Source organism: Cervus canadensis, chromosome 18 (genome assembly GCF_019320065.1).
Source record: "Cervus canadensis isolate Bull #8, Minnesota chromosome 18, ASM1932006v1, whole genome shotgun sequence".
Classification (NCBI taxonomy): Eukaryota; Metazoa; Chordata; class Mammalia; order Artiodactyla; family Cervidae; genus Cervus; species Cervus canadensis.
Window position 1 is genome coordinate 16,529,491 of NC_057403.1, and position 23,298 is coordinate 16,552,788.

Consider the following 23,298-nt stretch of genomic DNA (forward strand, 5'->3'; position numbering starts at 1 on the left):
GGGGCATGGGTTGTGGGATGAAAGTTGGGAAACATAAGGACACAGATTCTCTCCCAGAGCCCCAGGAGGAGTGGAGCCCTGCCTGCACCTTGATGGTTAGCCCAGTGAGACCCATTTCAGACCCCAAATCTAGGAGGTTATAACGTTTCCTTTAAGATATGAAGTTTGTGGTCATTTGCTCCCCAGCTCTGATCCTGCCCTTTGCTCTTCGACCCTTTCCCAACCTCCCCAGGATGAAGTCCAAGCTTCTGGGCTTACGTCCACTGCACTGCAGGGCTGCCCTGTCCTGCCTTCTACAGTGAGGGAAGGCTCTCCGTCAGCACTGTCCAGACCAGCAGCCAGTGGGCACTGGAACTGTGGCCAGTGTGACTGAGGAAGAGAATTGTTCCTTCCACTTCACTATTGCGAAGTTTTTGTTTTTTGCCACACCAAATGGCAGAATGGCACGTAGGACCTTAGTTCCCTGACCAGAGATCGAACCCATCTTCCCTGCAGTGGAACTGCATAGTCCTAACCACTGGAAGCTGAAACTCCAATACTTTGGCCACCTCATGCGAAGAGTTGATTTACTGGAAAAGACCCTGATGCTGGGAGGGATTGGGGGCAGGAGAAGGGGACGACAGAGGATGAGATGGCTGGATGGCCATCACCGACTCGATGGGCATGAGTTTGAGTAAATTCCGGGAGTTTGTGATGGACAGGGAGGCCTGGCGTGCTGCGATTCATGGGGTCGCAAAGAGTCGGACATGACTGAGCGACTGAACTGAACTGAACCACTGGATCACCAGGTAAGTCCTAAAGGTGGTTGTGTTTAGTATTTTTTTGGCTGTGCTACATGGCACGCGGATCTCCCCCAACCAGGGATTGAACCCATGCCCCTGCATTGGGAGCATGGAGTCTTAAACACTGGACCACCGGAGAAGTCCCCCATCCCACCTCCACCTTCTACCCTGATTCTCTTAACACCCAGGTCAGTTCCCACCTTAAATATGGTGAAGCCTTAAAGGGGGTCTGGGATTTGTGGAGGGTGATTTAAATGCCCCTTCCCTAGTTCTCCCTCCCAAATGAGGTGACGTCAAACCAGGCTGGGGATGGTTTCACAGCTACTTCTGAGAGCCCTGGATAAAGGTAAATGTCCTTGGCCCAGGGGAGCTGAGACTTCGAGGGAGGCCACCTCATGAGCATCCCAGCCTGCAGCCCAGGACCCCCAGAGGGACAACTGAGACACGGGAATGGGCTCCGGGGATCCGAACCGGCTGAGGGGTGGCGCTGAGTGTCAGATCCCCAATCCCCTGCCACCCGCTGCCAAAGCAGGGAGGCACCAGGGAGAAGTAACAAGGAGCTCCTTCCCAACCAGGCCCCGGACAGAGAGCCTGTCGTTCTTCCGGAGACCCCAGGACAGGAGTCATCAGGTGGCCCAAAGACCCGGCCTTCAGAGGTGAGTGGAACCAAACGGGAGACAGAAAGCAGGGCGCCTGCTGGGGGTTCTCAGAGATGCGAGTGGGAGGGGCAGCTGCTCCAAGCCAAGTCTCCTTTATTAAACTCGTGTGTGTGTGTGTGTATGCGTGCCCATGTGTGCGCATGTGAGTGCGTGTGCGTCCGTGTGCGCACACATGTCACGCCCGGGGCACCACCCCGTAGAGCTGATGGGGAAGTAGCTTCTGCTTCTCGCTGCAGCTGTAGATCCAGCGGGGGCGGACGAACACCAGGGAAGGGTTGTCCGTCAGGGCCTGCAAGGGGCGGGGGCAGTGGGAAGGGTACAGGCAGGAACACGTGAGCCGGGAGGGGCTGGGGCGATGTGCTAGGGCAGGCTGGGCTCCCTCTCCCTGCCCCTCCAGGACTCACCTCCTCAAAGCTGGGGTCCCACTCCTGTGCGGTGATCACAAACTGGACCCGCTCACTCATGTAGTCCTCAAGCTCCCTGGCGGGGGAAGCGAAGAGGCGGAGAATCAGTGTCCCCTCTCTTGACGCCCTCCTCTCCAACCATCCTCAGGGGCCGTCCTCTCTCCATCCCCACCCACGTCCCCGTGGGCCACCCGTGGGTCCCCCACTCTCCACGTGCCAGGCTCGCCGTATCCATGAAAGCACCAGCTCCGGCCAGCACCAATCCTTTCAGAAGGGCGGTGAGGAGCCTCACTTTAGAGAAGAGGAAGTGGGGGTGAAGGGGTCGGGGATGGGGAGTTTGCGGGTGTGGTGTGGGAAGCTATGCATCCAGGGTCCCAGCACAGCGAGCAGGGCTGGCACGGAGCTCCACTGCCTGTGTTGACCCTCAGGGTACATCCCTTCTCCATCCTCCCCATGACCATCCATCTCCCCCAACCCCCGCCCCCGGAGACTGACCCGTTGAAGGCTGTGACGTAGCGGCTGAGCCTCCGCCGCTCGTCCCCTGGGAACTCCCCGTAAAGGAAGAAGCGTTTACCCTGGAAGAAGTCTGCAGGGGAGAGATGGGGCGGGGAGAGCCAATGTGAACCCCTGGAGTCCCGGGGTGCCAGCCAGGAGCCACGGGACACTCGCAGACAGGACAGGAAGGCCGGTGCAGCGGCTGGACGGGGTGAGGGGTGTCCATGAACACCGTGGCTCAGAAGCCATCCCTGACAAGCAGTGGTTCCAGGCAGGCCTAAGGGGGTTTTGTTTAATACTAATGGCAAAAGATACAATTACTATCAGTGGCAACAGGTTTCTTACACCAGGTCAATCAGTTCCTTAACTTGGTCGGGGTTGGAAATTTCACATCCTGCCACTTCCTGGATTGGGTGGCTCACTCCTTTTAACCAGTGCCTTCTCTGGCCCTGACCTTCGGGGTGGCTCTTCCTTCCAGTTTAACATGATTTTGTGTTAAGTTGCCAAGGTCATGTTTGGGGCTTTGGAGGAGGATCAGGGTATGTTCCTGCCCATCACTTATGAGGAACCAAGTGGAAACGGCTTTTTCCAGTGGCCACTGACCCTGACCTCCACTCAGAGCCTCTGACTGCCCGGCTCTCCTTTCACTCTCTCTCTTGGCTGCACCGCACCACACGCGGGATCTCAGTTCCTTGACCAGGGATCAAACTCGAGACCCCTGCAGGGGAAGCCTGGAGTCTTAACCACGGGACCACCCGGGGAGTCCCTCTTCCTTTCACTCTTGACCAGAAGAGGCTCCGACGCCTGCCCCCATGTCTGGGATGATGAATAGTGAGGCGGGTCCCAACAGGGATCAGTGCATCTGTGTTCCCTGAGACCCACCCCCACTGACAAAGCTGAACCCGGGGGTGTAGCCAGGGTACCTGCAGATTCTTAAAGCCCCCAGGTTGGTCTTGAAGCCGAGAGAGTGGGAGGCCCCTGTGGTGAGGGGGTGAGAAGCTAAAGAGGGTCTGGCGGGGGGCTAGACTGTGAGGGAGGTGGTCACAGTGGAAGTCAGGATGAGACAGGCAGGAAAGGATGCTGACCGGAAGGGAATGGGCCTAAGAGGATACGGAGGTGGCAAAGGTCAGGGAGGAGGGTGAGGAGCCTGGGAGACAAGTCAGAGTGGGCAGTGGCCATCCCAGGGGGGGCCTGGGGCAAGTCACCTTAGAGTGGTGACAGGGCCAAACCCCACATCGGGAGGGAGGGTTCCCACCTGGGAGCTCAGGAATTGGCAGATCGGGAGACTCCAGGGGGCCCTCGTGGTCCGTGTTCTCATCTGTGGATCCCGCGTACGGGTCCTCGCCATTCTCCTCCTGACCAGGGGGCTGCCTTTGTTCCTTCTGCTCAGCCACCCTGGGGAGGCCAAGAAGGGTGGGGAAGGAGTGTGCAGACTGGATCCCCCTCCACCCGAGGTCGCGGCCACCCTGACCACCCAGCCCCACCCTACCTTCTCAGCTCGTCCTCGGTGTCCCCAGAGTCTTCTGCCCCGTTGTCCTGTCCTTCTGTGAGTAGACGCTTAGTCAACTCAAGGCCCCTACCTCCCAGTCTCACACCTGAGCACAGATGGGGTGTCCCAACCCCCAACTCAATTGCTCCCCAGATCCAGTTGGGGGTGAGGGGGTAGCCTCCCCACCCCGCCAGATCCACTGTCTGGGATCCAGCCCCATCTTGCTGGACCAGGAGCTCAACCTTGGAACTCCTTCCCCTTTTAGATGAGAGAGTCTGGGTCTTCAGCCCCTCCTCCCTCAGACCCAGGAGTCCAGGCCCCAAGCCCCTCCTCCCTCAGACTCGGACCTGCCTGCTCCGCCTCAGTGTCATCATTATCTTCCTGGGCCCCTGGTGAGGCTGGTTTGGTCTCTTCTGGGGTTGGGGGTCTCTGGGGTGAGCTGGGTCCGGCTGCCTGAGGGGGCTTGGCTTTGGTCTGGGGGCGCTGAGGAGGGAAGGTGGGCCAGGGAGGAGGGAAGGGGCAAAGAGGGTGTGAGTGTGTGCCCACAGGAGACAGGAGCAGAGAGTTTGGGTTACCATGTCCTCCCCGACTCCACCCTCCCCCGTGCCGGGCAGGGGGCATGGACCTTTCGGGGAGCCTTGGGGGCTTCATCCCCACTGCCGCCGCTGTGAGAGCCCCCCTCGTCCTCGCTGCTTGAGCCTGACCCAGCCATGAGGTACCTGGGGGAGGGATCGGGCCTCAGACCAACAGCAGACGTGTCCTCCGGGGGAGGTGGGGAGGGGGCTTAAGAAGCAGCAGGCGCTGGCATTTACTATCAATAAATAAACCCTCAGGGTGCAATCATGGTCTCCCTCCGGGTCCGCCCCTCCTCCCAGCTCCAGAAGGGCCCCGTGGAACTTCAGCGACCCACACCATAGACCACAGCAATCCCTGGCTTCCCCTCCCTCTGAGGGAAGAAATGTCTCATTTCAGAAATGAAAAAAAAAAAATCAGAAATAATTCTCTCCTTCAAGCATCAGTCGGTTAAGGGAAAAATCTCAAAAGCAAACTTCCTACTGCCAGGCACTGTTCCGAACACCTGACAGGTTCAGAGTTGCTGAATCCGGAGGCGGGTGCTATTTTTAGCCCCCTTTTACAGATGAGGAAATGGAGGCCCAGAGAGATGAATCAAGTGGCCCCAAATCACAGGGCGGAGTGCCTACGCAGCAGAAGCAAATGAACCTGTTGGCGATGCTGCCCTGGTCTCCACATTAAGCCCCTTCTGCACGTGGTATGGTTGTTTCCAACCTGGTGATGCCCTTTCCGGGTAAGTCACCCTCACTGTAGAACCATGGCTCGTGGGAAAACTCAGAAGACTTAAAAGTGGCGGGGCCTTCCCCGGTGGTCCAGGGGCTCAGACTGCTAAAGGAGCCCCTCCTCCCGACAGACACCAGGCTGACCCAGCCTCAGCTCCTCCGCCTCTGCTCAGCCTGGCAAACCTCTTCTCCTCCTTGAAGAACCCTGGCTCACTGCAGTTCTCCCTGTGGGCCCTCCTCCAAAGTATTTCACAATAAGTCTGGCCCTTCATCAAAATCAGAGGCTCTCGAAAGGAGGGACCGATGTTTGGGGTCCGGCGGTGGGCAGCCCAGCCTGACACCAAGCAGGGGTTTCAGATGTATGAATGCCCACAGGTCCCAACACTTCGTTCTCCGCCCTGAGCCTTTGTGAACACTGTTTCTCCAGCCTGCAGCCTTTTCCTTTGCTAAGCAGACTTCCCAGAGCCCTCCTGGGACCTCCGGGGACGCCCTCCCTCTCCTCCCTGTCTCCCAGCCCTGCCCCTCCTCCTCTGGGAAGTCGGCTGACTCCGGGCTGGCAGGCCACAGCCCGATTTCTCCCCAGATCCCTGGTGCTGCCGGACACGGGGATGAGGGGCAGGGTCGGGGTATGCGTGTGCGTGTGTGTAAGCCACACATGTGCAGAGAGCCTTACCTCCGCGAGGGCAGCCGCCGCCGCATGCGGTGACAATCCAGCACCCACTCTTTGCGCACGATTCGGCCTCCGAGGCCGAGGACCTGGCTGTACTTGGGGGTGTTAGCAAAGGCGCAGCTGGTGGGGAGCAGAATGGAGGGTGTCAGCCGGGGAGCAGAATGGAGGGTGGTCTGAGTGGCAAAGGCAAAGAGACAAGGGACATGGGGAGCGAGATAGAGGGGTGCAGGGAAGAAAAGAAAGAGGACAAGAGGCAGAGGATACAGAGAGGTGAAGTGACAGGGAGCAAGACGGAGGAGATGGAGGAAGACGGAGAAGGGACAGCAGGGGGTGAGGGGAGGGGACGCGGGCCTACATGAGGTGCGTGCTGTCTGGAGTCCAGTCCGGTCGATATTTGGCCCCCAGCTCAAGGGCCTTGTCCCGGAGCTCCGAGCGGAAGGGGTTCTGGAAGCCACTCAGCACCACCACCACACCCTGGAGGATCTTCCCCAGCTCCTGTGGGCCTGCGCGGGGGGCCCTGGGCTCAGCGCCATCTCCTCGGGGCTTCCCTGGTGCCGGCCCTCGTGCTGGGGCAGGGGTCGGGGGAGTGGCTGGGGTACGGGCGGGAGCTGGCACTGGGGAAGCCAGAGAGTGGACTCAGTTAGAAAATGTAGGGCTACACCCCCACCTCTCCTCTCTCACACCCAGGAGTCCAGGCTCCCAGCCCCTCCTCTCTCAGACCCAGGAGTTCAGACCCCCAGGCCCTCCTCCCTCAGACCCAGGATCCCCGCCCCTCCACCCTCGGACCCAGACTCTCTGTGGGAACAAGGAATCCAGTTTGCTCACATTTGGGTCTCTTGAGGGCAGGTAGTGAGGGCTGAGCTGATGGTTTGCTGGGGGTCTTCTTTTCTTCTTGGTTCAAATCCAGCTTCCTCTTGCCTTTGGGGGACTCCTGAGGCTGAGGGGGTGGGTTGTGCTGAGGCCTCCAGCTCTTCTCCTCCTTTTCCGCACCCCCAGGGTCTGATGATCTCACCTTGAAGGTGCTGCCTACTGCCCTGGAGACCGGGGAGGCTGAGGCGGCGGCACTGGAGGCCTGCAGCGTAGCCGCTGCATAGCTGGGTCCTGCCGGGTCACTGGCTGCCACTGCAGACGGGGAAAGCGGGTCCAAGCTGAGGGGGCTGGACTCTCAGGCCTTCTGGCTCCTTCCTATCCATGGGTCACAAAGTGCTGTTCCCAAGACCCAGCAGTGACCCAGGATCCAGGCCCCCAGCCTTTACTTGCTCAGGACCCAGGCTTTCCATCCTCACCTGGGGGTGTCTTGTTGATACGACTGAAGAAGAGAGCCCCGGGTTTCAGGGAGCTAGCATTCTCATCCTCCTCCTTCACGCGGAACTGGCCGAGCTTGGTCACCTTCTAAGGTCCCAAAGGTCAGAGCAGTGGGAGGGCTGTTGGCAGGTGCAGGTGAAGAGGTGGGGAGAAGGCTGTGGGCAGGGGCAGGCAGACCTTACCTGGGATGAGACCTCAGCCTCATCTTTGTCTGGGGGGCTGTGAAACCGTACGAAACTCAGGCCATAGGGGGCATCCTGGGAGAGGAGGGGTGGGAGTCAGGGAGTCTGGCCAAGGACAAAGGCTTGGCCCCCATCCCTTTCGTTTAGAGAAACCCCTTCCTGACTCCTTCCCTCCAACGGACACACATCTGGGGAGCTGCCCGGTTGATCATGACAAGGATAATAATCGCAAGCTGTCACTGAGCCCTAACTTGGGGTCAGGCTCGGCACAAAGTCCTTTACGTGCTCAGCCCTTGAGCCTCAGAGCAACTGGCAGAGGCTGCAGTGTGTCTAGGCAAATCCACTCTGCCTGCCAATTTTCTGCCCTTGGAATGGGAAGGAGGGCCGTATGCCACTTCCGTGACTCAGAAATACTCCCAGCTCTTTCCTCCTCTGCTGGGTGGATGTGGAACCATGAGATGAAGGAACCTGGGTCCCAGGATGGCCAGAAAGGTTAAGTCACTAGCCCGAGATCACAGAGCTAAGGAGTGCAGCAGCCAGGTTTGAAACCAGCATTCTGACTCCAGATCTCGTGATGCTAACTCTGAGACCCTGTTCTAAGAGGCCCTGTCTCACACAAGTCAGCAGCTCCCCTTCCCAATTCCCGTGAGATCTTGCAGGTCACCCTTCCCAATCTCCCTCCAGGAAACCAAGATTCCTATATGCGGAGGACCACAAACCAATTTCAGAGAACGGAGGGGCCCAGCCTCCTTGTAATTCCCCAGGGAGGCGGACTATCTGGCCCTCCCAGCCCTCAGGGACTCAATACCAGCCCCCTGCCTTTCCCGTGGCGTGGGACCAAGGACCCGCTCCCACCCTGGGTACCTTGCTGTAGGGCTGGCTGCAGACAATTTTGACTCGGTCCCAGCGCTTCTCTGCTGCTGCCCGGACCAGCTTGTCAGGCCCAAAGATACGAACACGGTTGGAGTTCGAGCCACTGCGACTCTCGGCAGGGGACATGAAAGACGAGGTGACCAGGAGGACCTGGGAAAAGGCAGAGTGGCTAAGGACCAGGCCTGGCTGGCGGCAATGACACCTCCTATGGACTAGAAGAGCGCAGGGGCCTGGGCAGAGACTAGGGGGTCTCCAGATCCAGCTCTACCTCAGTGCTCCTCGAGGCTTCTAGAAGCTTCTCTTCTTCCTGGGTGTCCTGTCAGTCCTTCCCTGACACAGGCCCCAGAGGGATCCTTCTACTACCAGATCTGAACCACCCTTCTCTAAATTCTTCCAGAGTCTTCCATATCTGGACATGCAGAGGGCTGCACAGTCTCGGAAACCCTCCCAGATTGGTGGGCTCCCAGCAGAGGATATACACAATGACCTTTCAGAAACACACAGCTGAGGGAGCAGAAGGGAAGTGTTAGGGCCTGAAGGAACAGCCTAGAAACCAAAGAGATAGGGGAGATACACCCACTATCAATTGACTGTCTCTGGACTTCCGTTGTGGCCCAGTAGTTAAGACTGCATTCCCAATGCAGGGGGCCTGGGTTCGATCCCTGGTCAGGGAACTGGATCCCACACAGTGTAATGAAGATTGAAGACCTTACTGTGTCATGACTAAGACCTGGCACAGCTGAATAAATAAATTAATTAATTAAAAAAATTTTTTGACTGTTTCTCAGTTCAGACCCATCTTTGAAAAATAAAAAAGCAAGTAAGTAAAATAATAAAGGAATATAATGGAAAGAAGAAAAAAGAAAACAATTTTAAAAGCTTTTTTTTTTAAAGGAAAAAAAAAATTCCACACTGGTGGCTCAGCTCTGGGATGCTGGGGACATTTCTGATCGCCAGCTGCTCCCTGTCAGGCTCCGCCAGCAAGGGGAGCTAGAGAGAGAGAGTGCAAGGCTGGAGGAGGGAGGTGGATTCTTGCAGCTCAGGTGAGCGGCATCTCAGGCATGCCTTGCTGCTGCTTTTGCAGCAGTTCTTCCCGGGAGGCTGGGGGCCGAGGGGAGCCGCACAGGTGAATCCAGTTTGCCGCATCCCAGGACCTGCACGACTAGCCTCACCACACATTCTCAGGGTAGTCCAGAACCAGCTGGGGATCACCCCCTCCTCAGGATCTGAGTTTCAGCCCCAAGGGTTCACCTCCAAGCTTCAACACACCCACATTTCAACAATTCCAACCTCTTCCTTTTGTTCCTCCAGCCCTAAGGGTGGTGGCTGCCCCCAGCAGTTGCTTCTGTGTCCTATCTGCCTCTGCTGGCCTCTTTAGTTCAATACTTCGTTACTAATTCTTTATATTTAAATTCTGTTAAACTAACTGGTGTGATTTCAGCCTCCTGGTGGGACCCTGACTGACAGTGGGTGGCACTGATGTTTGCATCTGCCTTGTTACCGACTTCATGTGGCACGGAGCCTGATTGAATCAAAGGGTTCTACGTGGTAGGAATACTTTGGCCACCCGATAGAAAGAGCCAACTCAGTGGAAAAGACCTTGATGCTGGGAAAGACTGAGAGCAAGTGGAGAAGTGGGTGACAGAGGATGAGATGGTTGGATGGCATCACCGACTCAATGGACATGAGTTTGAGCAATCTCCGGGAGACAGTGAAGAACAGGGAAGCCTGGCGTGCTGCAGTCCACAGGGGTGAAAAGAGTCAGACAGGATTTAGTGACTGAACAACAACGTGATGTGAGCAGGAAGAACGGGGAGTTCAAAGCATGAGCTCCAACTCAGGAAGAAAGGCATCTCAGGAGACACCCCTGTGCAGAGAGCTGGACCTTCCTTCCATGAGTAAATCAGGGAGAAACGTGTCTTGTGGGGAGAGTCAGTGGGAGCCCTTAGCTCTGGCCAGAGCTCTCTCCCAGCAGAGAAAAGATGAAAAATTCTCTCTGCAGACTCCTATCCCCAGATGGGTTTCCCTGGTAGCTCTGACAGTAAAGAATCTGCCTGCAATGTAGGAGGCCTGTGTTCAATCCCCAGGTCGGGAAGATGCCCTGGAGAACAGAAAGGCAACCCACCACAGTATTCTTGCCTGAGAGCTCTACTCTCAAGGATTTGGAGCAAAAGTCCACACTAGTTATCAGAGTGGGAAAACCCAAGTTGAAAATGTAAGTGGTCCCATGTATGTAGTATCACCTGGTGCTGGCTGGGGCAAATCTTCTTTGGAGGAATGTACTTCAAATGAGGCCCTTATAGAACTTTCACCTATATATTACCCAAGAGTGGAATTAACACACACACACACCCCATTAGGCATGAGGAAATAGGCTGCCATGATTTAAGGTCAGCAAAAACCACAAACTACAGACTCAGACACACAAAGATTGCATATATTGATGGTGAAAAACTAGAAAGAGTGACAGACTTTATTTTCTTTGGCTCCAAAATCACTGTGGATGGTGACTGAAGCCATGAAATTAAAAGACACTTGCTCCTTGGAAGAAAAGCTGCGACAAACCTACACATCATATTCAAAAACAGAGACATGGCTTTGCTGACAAAGGTCCCTATAGTCAAAGCTATGGTTTTTCCAGTAGTCATGTATGGATGTGAGCGCTGGACCAAAAAGAAGGCGCTCAGCCAAAGAATTGATGCTTTCAAACTGTGGTGCTGGAGAAGACTCTTGAGAGTCCCTTGGACAGCAAGGAAATCAAACCAGTCAATCCTACAGGAAACCAACCCTGACTACTCACTGGAAGGACTGAGGCTGAAGCTGAAGCTCCAATACTTTGGCCACCTGATGGGAAGAGCCGACTCATTGGAAGAGACCCTGGTGCTGGGAAAGACTGAGGGCAGGAGGAGAAGGAGGCGACAGAGGATGAGATGGTTGGAGGGCATCACCTACTCAATGGACATGAGTTTGAGCAAACTCTGGGAGACAGTGAAGGACAGGGAAGCCTGGTGTGCTGCAGTCCATGGGGTCGCAAGGAGTCAGACAGGACTTAGCGACTGAACAACAAAATATTGATACTATCAAACACACAACATAAAAGTAAGTGTGCAACTTCCGTGGTGGTCAGGTGGTTAAGAATCTACCTGCCAGTGCAGGGGTCATGGTTTCGATCCCAGGTCTGGGAAGATTCACACATCTCGGGGCAATTGAGCCCCAGGAGCACAATTACTGAGCCCATGTACCACAAGTAGAGTAAACCCCATTTGGTGCAACTAGAGAAAGCCCGCACACAGAGATGAAGACATGCTGCAGCCAAAACTGATAAATAAATTGTAAAATTAAAAAAAAAAAACCCTCAAGGGAATGGGAGACTACTGACATAAGGGTTTCCAGACTCTGCAAACATAAAGCCCTGAGCTGACCATTCTACTTTTCTAGATAGATAAGAGGTTTACAACAAAGATCCACATGCCAGATTAGATACAGTTTTAGCCAAAAATGCACTGACTCTTCGCATAATTAAAAAGTGGAATTTTGATCTGAATCTGCTTGCCAAGAAGAAGAGAGAACTTTTTTTTTTTAATTGTCCCAAAGATGGTTGATTTTACATAAAATTTTATTTTATTTATTTATTTATTTTTTATTTTACATAAAATTTTAAACAAGGAGACCATTAGACTGGGTGACTCTGAAGCCTTAGGTAGCTTCAGGAAACCAATCAAAATTTAAGCAAGAGTTGATGAACTCCAATCTAAGAAAATGAAATCAACAGCCAAGTCCCTCGATTTTCCCAAGCAAGGCAATCGTTTGAGCTCCGGGGAGGTGGGGTGGTTGGGACACTGGGACTGACGTACGTATACTCCTGACATCCTGTATGGCAGAGATGCTGCTGAGAGCCTCCTGCAGAGACAGGGTGCTGACCTCAACGGGAAGGAAACCCCAGAGTACGGGGTGTGTGTACGGACGGCTGGTTCACGTTGCTGCCCAGCGGAAACTAACACAACACTGTAAAGCAACTATACTCCAAAACAAATTAGTTTAAAAAAAGTTCAAACTCTAGTCCATTAAACAACTGCTCTACCCTGCTCTCCTGTCTTCTCTCTAAAAACCTCTGTCCCAGCCCCCCCACAAAGCACCTCTGATCATTTTTTAGTTTTGGCTACCTGATTCAAGTTGTCTGCTTAAATAAACTCTTTAAAACATAATGTGCCATCAATCTGCCTTTTTGCAACTTATAAAACCTTTATTTTATGACTATTATTTTTGGTCACACTGCACAGCCTGTGGGATTTTAGTTCCCCAACCAGAGACTGATTGAGTCTGGGCCCCTGGCAATGACAGTGGTGTCGTAACACTGGACTGCCATGTGTGCGTGCTGGCTAAGTCACTGCAGTCACGTCCGACTCTTCGAGAGCCTGTGGACCATAGCCCTCCAGGCTCCTCTGTCCTTGGGAATCTCCAGGCAAGAATACTGGAGTGGGTTGCCAAGTCCGCCTACCCTAACCACTGGACCGCCAGGAAATCCCCTAGAACCTTTAGAATAAGAATGTGTGTTCAAGGACAACCTCATTGGTTAGAATGTACCTTGTATGATGGAGAAAGTACTTGATAAAATTCAGCACACACATTCATTTAAAAGACTGGCAGGACCTCACCGGTGGTCCAGTGGCTAGGACTCTGCACTTCAATGCGAGCAGCCCGGATTTGATCCCTGGTCAAGGAACTAGATCCTGCATGCCGCACATGACCACAACTAAGACCTGGCCCAGCGAAATAAATAAAGACTGGCAATATCAAGTATAAATAAGGGTGTGGGGCTCATATACTGCTGAAGGGAATGTAAAATGGAATAAACCACTCCGGAAAACGATCCATTTCTAATAAGGTTAAAACAGAGATCTACCTGAAGACCCTGCAATGCAACTCTTTTAGGTATTTACCCCAAAGAGATCTCTATACAGAGGCTTGTACAAGAAAGTCCGCAGCAGTTGTGTTCATAATACTCAAAAAGTGGCGGGGAGTTCCCTGGCGTCTAGTGTTGAGAGGACTTTGCACTTTCACTCCTTTGCACTTTGCACTCCTGGGGTCTGGGTTCAATCCCTGCTTGGAGAACTAAGATCCTGAAAGCCGCGAGGTGCGGACAAAAACCACCACCAAAAAGTGGCAACAGTCCAGATGCCCGTCAACAAGAGCATAGATGAACAAGTTGAGATCTACACTTGCAGTGAAACTTCTCAGCAATAAGGCGGAACAGACTGCTGACGTACACACAGTATGTTAGAACCTCAAAGAACAGTATAGAGTAAAAGAAGCCAGCCACACACACACAAACACCTGAAAACTACATACTGTCACACCATTTGTATGAAATCCTAGGAAAGGCAAAACTAGTCTGTAGTGACAGAAAAGAGGTAGTGGTGGCCTGAGCCGAGGGTGGGAGAAGTGAGCCCAAAGTGCCACGAGGCAGCTTCCAGGCAGGCCAGCGATGCTCTGTGTCATTTTTTTTTTGGGGGGGGGCACCCTCCAAAGTATGTGGGGCCTTAGTTCCCCAACCAGGCATCGAACCCAGGACTTCTGCATTGGAAGGCAGAGTCTGAACCACTGGAACACCAGGGAAGTCCAGTGTTCTCTGTCTTGATCTGGGGGATGGTTACCCAGGTATGTACATCTGTCAGAATGATGACCTGCGCATTTTATTATACGCAAAATATACCTCAATCAAAAACAATTTCTCATTGTGAGGAAAAAAACATTCCTTGTAGAAAACAGATTCGTTCACTTAAAATTATAAACTCTCTTTTTCACAATATGTTTATTTTTCCCCAAAACATTTGGCTGGCTCACCAGGGGCTCACTATGATCTCCCCAGTCTGCATTGGAAGGCAGAGTCTGAACCACTGGAACACCAGGGAAGTCCAGTGTTCTCTGTCTTGATCTGGGGGATGGTTACCCAGGTATGTACATCTGTCAGAATGATGACCTGCGCATTTTATTATACGCAAAATATACCTCAATCAAAAACAATTTCTCACTGTGAGGAAAAAAACATTCCTTGTAGAAAACAGATTCGTTCACTTAAAATTATAAACTCTCTTTTTCACAATATGTTTATTTTTCCCCAAAACATTTGGCTGGCTCACCAGGGGCTCACTATGATCTCCCCAGTCTTACATAAACTAGTTTTACTGGTTTAAAAAAGGATGTTTAAAATACTCATAATAGAGCAAAAGGCTCCTACACATTTGTCATGAATCAAGGAGCTCACAGAGGCGCCCCAAGCGATTCAGAATGTCAATTTGCCGGGACATCTTGGAGAAGTTCTGGGATCAGATAAAAGCAGTTTTGCTCAAAAAAAAAAGAAGCAGTTTTGCTCTCGAGCAGGGAAAGGCAAAGTGAAAGTGTGAGTCGCTCGGTCCTGTCAGACTCTCTGCGACCCCGTGGACCGTAACCCGCCAGGCTCCTCTGTCCATGGGATTCTCCAGGCAAGAATAGTGGAGTGGGTTGCCATTCCCTTCTCCAGGGGATGTTCCAGACCCAGGGACTGAACCTGGGTCTCCTGCATTGCAGGCAGATTCTTTACTACCGAGTCCCCTTGGGAAGCCCAAGAATACTGGAGTGGGTTGCCATGCCCTCCTCCAGGGAATCTTCTCGACTCAGGGATTGAACCTGGGCCTCCCACATTGCAGGCAGATTCTTTACCAGCTGAGTCATGGAGATGCCCGAGTCGTAAAACACAGAGGTGCGTTTGGTTCTTTCTGCAACTGTGACGCTGTTTCGGCACACAGCTTATCACCTGGGTCAGCTCTTTATCTCTGAGCCCTGGGCTCCTCTGAAGGGCTGAGGTGGCCCAGGAGCTAGGAAACCCTGGAGCGGCAACGGGAGCATCTGGGGCACAGGTTAGCAGGAGGCCCACCTCAAGGCCCAGCTTACCTCATAGTCCTGCTCCCCGGTGCCTCCGGCCGAGCTGCCCACCAGCACCTCCACGAAGGCCGAGCCGTCATTGCCGATGTCCACGCTGTGGATCTGTTCCTCCTTCTCCAACTGCAGGGGAGGCAAGGCCCAGGTCAGTGCCGTTCTGCCCTGCCCCCCACCCGGCTTCCCTGGAGGACCTCGGAAGACGGACAACCCCCATCCGGGCCACCTCGTCTCCTTGCCAAGTCAACTCGGTGACAGAGGGGGCAGGGCTGCAGGCTGCCCCCGAGTTCCCTGCACACAGCACAGGATGTGGAGTCAGAGTTGGAAAATAGACACTGACGGATTGCCTACACCCTAGAACCCACGTTCCCGGCTCCACCAGACTCTGCCTGACCAGCTTCTAACCCGGCACCCTGGAGTTCTCCTTGGTGGCACTATGCAGGCAAAGGGCACACAGGATCCCATGGATGCTCCTTGAGGGTAGCGGCCTGGTCTGGTTTTGCTCACCACGGACTCCAGGTTTGAGTCCCATCTCCGCCACACCCTAGCTATAGGGCCTTGTCAGCTCAGCTCTTGGAGCCTCAGTTTCCTCATCTGTAAAGTGGGGATGACCCTCTGTAGGATTATGCACATAAATGCCACGTTCACAGGGCATGGCATGCAGCAGGCACCCTGTGGCTACCAGGCAAGAAGTGTTATTAGTCACTGCTTGATGATTATTTGTTGAAAGAAGAGATGGTGACTCGGGGGATAAGAGTCCGCCCTGCCAGTGCAGGGGAGAGGGGTTTGACCCCTGGTTCGGGAAGATTCCACATGCCATGGAGCAACTAGGCCCATGAGCCAAAACTCCTGAGCCTGTGCTCTAGAGCCCTTGAGCTGCAACTACTGAGCCCATGTGCCGTAACCACTGAAGCCTGTGTCCCGTGCTCCAAAACAAAAGAAGCCACTGCAGTGAGAAGCCCATACACTGCAATTAAAGAGTAGCTCCTGCTCAATGCAACTAGAGGAAGGCCATGCAAAAGCGATGAAGACCTGACACAGTCAAAAATATGAGCTGACTGTGGAAGTCTTCCCCTAAAGTTTCTGCCAGTCCTGTTTGACTTAAACGCACAGAAAGCCATGTGGGGGTGGAAGGCAGCTACAGGGGCTGAAGCAATCTCCTACTTTCCATCCTGGGGCTTTTATTATTATTAATGATTTATTTGGCTACCTCAGATCTCAGTTGCGACACTCGGGATCTTCGTTGCAGGAGCCTTTGTTAGAGTGACAGAGCTTAGTTGCTCCAAGGCACCTGGGATCTTAGTTCCCTGACCAGGGACTAAACCTGTATCCCCTGCATTGCAGGAAGGATTCTTAACCACCGGACCACCTGGAAAGTTTCTGGGGCTGTATTATTTGGCTCACAGAATGACAAGTTGACTATGACTCCCAAGTCTCCTAGTCCACCACCCCACACAGCCAGGAACATCCGATGACCCAATCTGCAACGTCACCCCCAGCCGGGCGGTGGCCTGGAGACACTGCCGGCACACCGCTACAGACAGGAGCGTCCCTACAGCAGAAGGAGGAGCCTGGGCTTGTGCGGAGGCCAGCCTGAGCTCAAATCTAGCCCTGGCACTGCCAAGCTGTGCAGCCCCGGTGACATAAACCTCTCTGAGCCGCAGTTTCCTCATGAGTCAAGGGGGTCTCCCCACTTCTGAAAGGACTTGACGGGACACAGGATGCTAACCATCGCAATGCACAGCCACTGTGGCGGCATCTATGTGTAAACGGTGTGGCAGACCCGTAATCCCAGTAAGACGCGTCGACACCTCTGGGAGCCAGGAGCTATCTTGATCTCCATTTCACAGGGAGCCACTGAGACGGCAAGCACCTGTGTAAGCTCCCAGAGGTCACGAGGCCGGGCTACAGCCAGCGTCAGCAGGGCTGCGTTCCTTCTGGACGTTCTGGGGGAGAATCGGTTCCTCATCTTATCTCCAGCTTCTGGAGCCCCTGCCCTCCTCGGCGGGGGCCCCTTCCTCCGTCTCCAGAGCCAGCAGCGGCATCGCTCCAGCCTCTGCTTCCATCCCCACAGCTCCTCTGACTGGCTCTCCAGTCGCCCTCCTCCTCTGATAAGGACTCTTGTGATGACACTGCCTCCCCCCAAATCATCCAGGCCCATCTGCCCACCTCGAGATCCTTACAGGGACTTCCTGGTGGTCCAGTGGCTAAAACTCTGCCCTCTCAATACAGAGTGTTTGGGTTTGAACCCTGGTCAGGGAACTAGATCCCACAAGCTGCAGCTAAGAGTTCACATGCTACAGCTAAAAGATTCGGCACACCGCAACAAATACAGAAGATCTCGCATGCCCCAGCTGAGACTCAATGCGGCCAAATAAATATTTTTTAAAAATCCTCACAAAGTCCCTTTCTCCATGTAAAGGACACATGTACAGGTTCTGGGGATTAGGATGCAGACTGTGTGTGTGTGTGTGTGTGTGTGTACACTCAGTTAGCCAGTGTGTGTGTGTGTGTGTGTGTGTGTATGTGTGTGTGTACACTCAGTTGGCCAGTGTGTGTGTGTGTGTGTGTACACTCAGTTGGCCAGTGTGTGTGTGTGTGTGTGTGTGTGTGTGTGTGTACACTCAGTTGGCCAGTCATGTCCAACTCTTTGCGACCCCACGGATGCAGACAATGTGTGTGTGTGTGTGTGTGTGTGTGTGTGTACACTCAGTTGGCCAGTCATGTCCAACTCTTTGCGACCCCATGGACTGTAGCCAACTGGGCTCCACTGTCCATGGGTTGCCCTTTCCTTCTTAGGGGATGTTCCCAACCGAGGGATTGAACCTGTGTTTCCTGCATCAGCAGGCAGATTAATTACCACAGAGTCACCAGCAAAGACTGTGACACCTTTAGGGGGCCGTTATTTTGTCTACCACGCTGACCAAAGCTCTTCCTCGGCCAGGCATTACTTTGGCCTCCCGACCACACGGGGAGGCAGGGTCAGTTAACTCCCCCAGCTTTACAGATGGGGAAACTGAGATGCAGACAGGAAAATCAATGGCTCACAGGTCACACACAGTGAATGACTGGCAGAGAAATTCAGACCCAACTCACTGACTATAAGCCAACAGGGCTTTCCAACTCCACAATTTCAATCCTGGTGCTAAAACCTCAACATTTTGGGACTTCCCTGGAGGTCCAGGATCTGAGACTCCACACTCCCAATGCAGGGACCCAAGTTCCATCCCTGGTCAGGGATCTAGATCCCACGTCCAACAACTAAAGGATACTGCATGCCACCACTAAGACCCAACTCAGCCAAATAAATAAATAAAATTTTTTAAAGTCAAAAACCCCATTCCACTGCCTCCTCTCCCACTGGACGCATTCCTTATACCTCCTTACCATGTAATTTCCTCCCCAGCACGCGGCATCTGACATACATTTGACTTACTGATCTGTCAGTCTTTCCTTGCCATTATAAAATCTCCACAGGTCTGATATGTTTGTCTTCTGATGTCTGCAGCACTGTGTGCCTACAACAGTGCGGGGCCTACAGAAGGCGCTGCTATGAATGAAGAACACATGAATCCATCCGCTCTCAAGTCTCAGGGCCTGTCTCTGTGCTGACACTCCTACAGCTCTGCCCCGGCTCCAGGCCCATCCCGGCTGTCCCTTGGATACTGTTCCTTGGGTGTCCCAAAGTCACAGCAAACCTGGACATCCCAACCAGCGGATGACCATCTCAGGCTGCCCCCCTGCTCTAGGGCCTGCATTTTGGTGTCAGAGGCCACGTCCCCCTCGGTCTCCCAGGCAGAGAAGCCGGAGCCTCGTCTGGTTCCTCTGGCTCTCTCACTCCCCCCTTCCTGTCTCTCCTTGCTCCCACTCCAACAGAGGTGCAGAATGAAAGGGGATGCTCCTGTTCATGAAAGAGCCCAGCAGGATCAGGCACTAATACATACGTGCATCCCCCCTTTACACAAACACCTGCGTGGTGACAGCGCATTTTGCAAACATCATGTCACCGGATTTTCACGGTAACCCTGGGCTCAGATCACATGATCTTCCATGGAAAGATGAGAAAACAGCTTCCGAGAAATGAAACCATTTGCCTCAGGTCACAGGGAGAGTAAGAGGGAGAGATGGGGACTTAATTCCACCTGAGATTAACTTGTCAGCCACCTGCATCTCTCTCTCTGTTTAAAATACTGGCTCTAGGCAAATTTTATAATCTCTCTGGTCCTAGTTTCTTCATCAAATAAGGGGATAATAACAGATTTGAGGTCATGGGATTTTTATGAGGATTCAATGAACTAACCCATAGGCATTTAGAACGGTGACTGGCAGTTTTGGTTTTTTTTGGGGGGGTGGGGTGTATTTTCCCAAGTTGGGCCTACAACCTGATCCTCATGGCATGGAGTGGAATCCTAACCACTGGCCCACCAGGGTATTCCCAAACAGTTGTAACTGTGAATAAACTGCTAGCTCTCATTAGTATGATGTACTACATTAGGGAACTATGAGATATTTAAAGTCCAAAAATCACTCACAAAATCTGTGGTTTGTGTTTAATTCCTGGGAGGAGAATTCTCAGCTTCTCTCTAGGTTGCAAAAAGGTCTATGAACCAAAACATTTTCAGAGCCACTGGGTAAGACAGACAATAATATATTTAACACAATCCGGTAGGCCTAGTCCCCACTATCCTTACCCAAACACCCTTACATTGGAGGGATGAATGTGGCCAAAATCAAGCAGTTGAGGACTTCCGTGGTGGTCCAGTGGTTAAGAATCCAAGCCTCCAGTGGAGCAGAGGGCTGGGAGGCAGGTTCAATCGCTGGCTGAGGATCTAAGGCCCCAAAATGTCATGTGGTGTGTGCAAAAATAAAGAAAAAAAAAATTTTTTTTTTTTTTAAAGACTGAGACATCCCAGGAGGTCCAATAGCTACAACTTCATGCTACTAATGCAGGTGGCCCAGGTTCCCAACTCTGGCCAGAAAACCAGATCCCACATGCTGTAACTAAGACCCAACGCAGCCAAATATGAATAAATATAAACAAGAAAGGAAGTCAACATACGGACACAAAGAAGCAAGAAAAAGGTGGCGAGAGCACCCACACTGGGGTCAGGTCTCAGCACCGCCACGTGTGAGGGGTGATAACAGCTCCAACGTCATCCGACTCCCTGGAGAGCCAGATCACGCAGGGGAACACCCAGGCAGCACCTGGGAACACTCTAACTCACTTCTCCCACAGGTTTCTTAGGCCTGATGGGAACCGCCTGCTGGGAATTCTGTCACTATCCTGGGTCACACTCCCCGTTTCCCTTGGCTCCCTCCAACCTCACCAAGCACGTACCAAAGCACTGAGCCGTCCACAACAGTCGCTAAGACTGACCACTGCACTCTGGCCCTTCATAGGCCTCAGTTTCCCCATCTTTAAAATGAGCTTGATTGGCTTAGATGATATGAGACACCTTCCAGTCCAAACCCCTTTAGAAGGCAGAATGCATGGCAATGGTTTACTCTGTTCCAAATGAGGATGATAAGGCTCTGAAAAGAGCAGCAACCGACCTGGATCACACACGGATTCATTCCTGGCCTAGTCCTTGGATCACCTATCTCCCCTGCTAAGGGCACAGGGACCACAAGGCTCATTGTCCAGGTGAGGTGGTGAGGACCGAAGAGAAAGTACCGCAGCTCATGGCCAGTTAACCCCAGAGTAGGGTCTGGAGCCTGGACCTACAGATTTCTATTAAGGAGATGGAGGGAGGGAGACTTCTCTGGGGGTCCAGTGGTTAAGCCTCTGAGCTTCCAGGGCAGGGGGCTCCAGTTCCATTCCCGGTCAGAGACCTAAGATCCCTCATGCCACCCAGCAGAGAAGGCAAAAAAAAAAAAAAAAGATGGGGGGCTGGCACAATCACCTGGAGCACCACAGAGATGGTCTTCTCACCCGCCTTGGCTGCCCGCCATTTACGGTAAGTGTCTGCCTTGAGAAGGTTTTCTGCACAGTAGGTCTGGAGAGAAGAGTAGAAAGGGGAATGTTAGGGTTCAGAGATGACAGCTATGACCCCAGCTCTCAGATGACTCTCAGAGTTTTCTCAAGCCCTCTGACATGACTCAGGTTTAGGTTTCCTTATTAATCCCCGCACACTCTGGGCTTTGGGGAAGAGTGGATACATGTGTATGACTGTCTGAGTCCCTTTGCTGTTCACCTGAAACTCTCACAACACTGTTATCTGGCTATACCCCAATACAAAACCTTCCAGTGTTAAAATCATAAATCCCCCCACACTCTACCTGGAGTCCCCTCCAACATTTTCCCCTGGAAATTCACATCTGCTCCTTCCCAGGAACCAAAACACCCTCCATTTTTTTTCAGCAAATTCGTCTATCCCACATCTCTCCAGAATTCCCTATGGCCTCCCAGAAATTCTCCCATGACACTCCTTAGAATTCCACAAAGTCCCCTCCGTGAAAGGAAAACCAAAACGAAGTCCGCATTGCTAGAAGTGTTCTTTAAGATTGACCCGGGGGGGCCACTTTGGAATTCTGACCAAGCCGGTCGCAGCTACAGTGGAACCTGGCCTTTGACCACTTATTGTATTCACAGAAGCATCCAGAATATGCGCCAGAAACTCCAGGTACTTATCAGACCCTTACCCTCCAGTAACTCAGGGCAGCTTCTTCTTTAAAGTCAAATATTTCTTTACGTGTATCACAGTCAATTAGAATTCTCTCCACACGACTTTAACAACCTGCTGACCTCTGTCCTCATAAGCCCCTGATTCCCTCTGCCAACACTCCGTTTATCGGAATCTGTCTCCGAAACTACAATTCTTAAGAACCCCAATCAAGCTCTTTCTTGGCACCCCGCAGACGGATTATTTTTCCACACCTTTCAGACTCCAAAAGTTCTCCTAGAGCCCCTGACGAATTCCTTTACTTCTTCCGCCCTCCCCCATGCAAGTCCCTCACCGAGTCCTGGCTACTGCAGGACACCACATGGCGGAGGCGGATCTCCGGCATGTCAACGTCGAGTGGGCTTCGCCTGACCCAAAAGATGCACGAAGGGCTGAGTCTGGGGGGCTCACAGGGGGTGCGCCCCGTGCGGCCTTCACTGCGCAAGCGCACGAGACTCGGGCCTTTCAAAACGCGGCGCGTCGGCGGTTACGTCACCATTGCGCATGCCTAGTGCGTGTGTCCGGAGAGCGGCCGGAGGCGCCGAGTTCCCTAGCAACGAGCTTTTCCCGCCTAGCTCGGGCCAAACGTCTCTCTAGCCCCTCCTCCTGGTCACTTTCACACCAGGATTTCTAGCAACCTGCTTCGCCTGCAGGATTGGTCCCCAGAAGAAATTCGCCATCCTCAGCGCCCCAACTGAAGCCTGGAAAGCAAGAGGCCAGCAAACTTGAGTGGATTCTTTCAGGAAGCCGGGAGCCTTCTGCAACAAGATCCCCCTCCATGGCTGGCTGGCTGGCTAACCTCCCCACGCCCAACACAAACACACACACACACACACACACACACACACACACACACACACACACACACACACACACGAGAAAATCTCCGATCCCTGAAGGTCAGGCCTACACACACACGAGAAAATTTCTGATCCCTGAAGATCAGGCCTGAGGTAGACAGAGTGTTAAAGGATCTCAGTAAAACACAAAGTATGTGCCCGAGCCAGACACACACCCAGGCTTCACTGCTTCCAACCATGCCTCACTTTTCCAGTGTGAACTCGGTATCTGTCTCCTACCATCCCCATGCCCTGAACAAGCACCCCTCTGTTCAGTCTGCGAGAGACCCAAGTGCATCCTGGGTTGGGGTCAGAGATGGAGACAAACCAAACACGGAAAAGCGAGGATGAGCCAAGCATGCCCTGGCAGAACAAGCCTGGACTTGCTTAGTGCTCACAGGTAGGGCCTCACCCACACTGGGCACCTCCTTGGGAAAGGAGAGAACGGGGTGGGGTGGGTACCTGAGTCCTAGCAGCTGCTCTACCCTAAAGGAAACAAAATGACCTGATTCTGATCTTGGGCTTCAGGGGAGAAAAGAGGGTGAGGGCAGGGCAGTGGGACCTGATGCAAGAGAGGAATGGAAGATGAGACGCCTGGGGCTGCATGGAGGAGGGGCCTGGGCACAAGATGCCACTGCTCCTTTTGGATTCTGGTTCGGTCTCCCCCACGCAGAGCTGCAGAGACCTACCCCCAGGGCTTACATCATTTCTTAGCCTAGGGGTAAAGT

The 23,298-nt window shown here is 53.2% G+C and overlaps 1 protein-coding gene across 3 annotated transcripts; it reads right to left on the minus strand.

The window, feature by feature from the left end:
• Window positions 1–1,517: 1,517 nt before the first annotated feature.
• Window positions 1,518–22,214, minus strand: XRCC1 (X-ray repair cross complementing 1). 3 transcript variants are annotated; one of them, XM_043436938.1, is made up of 17 exons: window positions 22,027–22,213; window positions 20,973–21,065; window positions 15,085–15,195; window positions 8,146–8,304; window positions 7,282–7,356; window positions 7,081–7,186; window positions 6,807–6,916; window positions 6,620–6,731; window positions 6,150–6,408; window positions 5,798–5,914; window positions 4,455–4,548; window positions 4,177–4,312; window positions 3,830–3,884; window positions 3,596–3,735; window positions 2,341–2,431; window positions 1,846–1,921; window positions 1,518–1,730 (listed from the first exon to the last, which is right to left on the minus strand). In XM_043436938.1, the coding sequence occupies exons 1-17, from the start codon at window positions 22,075–22,077 to the stop codon at window positions 1,617–1,619; spliced, it is 1,899 nt and encodes a 632-aa protein (XP_043292873.1). In that variant the 5' UTR covers window positions 22,078–22,213; the 3' UTR covers window positions 1,518–1,616. The 3 variants fall into 3 exon arrangements, with proteins under 3 accessions (XP_043292873.1, XP_043292872.1, XP_043292874.1); XM_043436937.1 differs by having other exon boundaries at window positions 6,620–6,916; window positions 22,027–22,214; XM_043436939.1 differs by lacking the exon at window positions 22,027–22,213 and adding an exon at window positions 21,947–22,003 and having other exon boundaries at window positions 6,620–6,916.
• Between the last annotated feature and the right edge of the window lie 1,084 nt (window positions 22,215–23,298).

Coding starts and splice junctions, on each gene's coding strand:
- XRCC1 (XM_043436937.1), bottom strand. CDS start 22,077: ATGCCGGAGATCCGCCTCCGCCATGTGGTGTCCTGCAGTAGCCAGGAC. Junction 8,305..15,084: donor CCGGGGAGCAGGACTATGAG/GTAAGCTGGGCC, acceptor GCCTTTTCCCAG/GTCCTCCTGGTCACCTCGTC. Junction 4,313..4,454: donor CCCCCAAGGCTCCCCGAAAG/GTCCATGCCCCC, acceptor TTCCCTCCTCAG/CGCCCCCAGACCAAAGCCAA.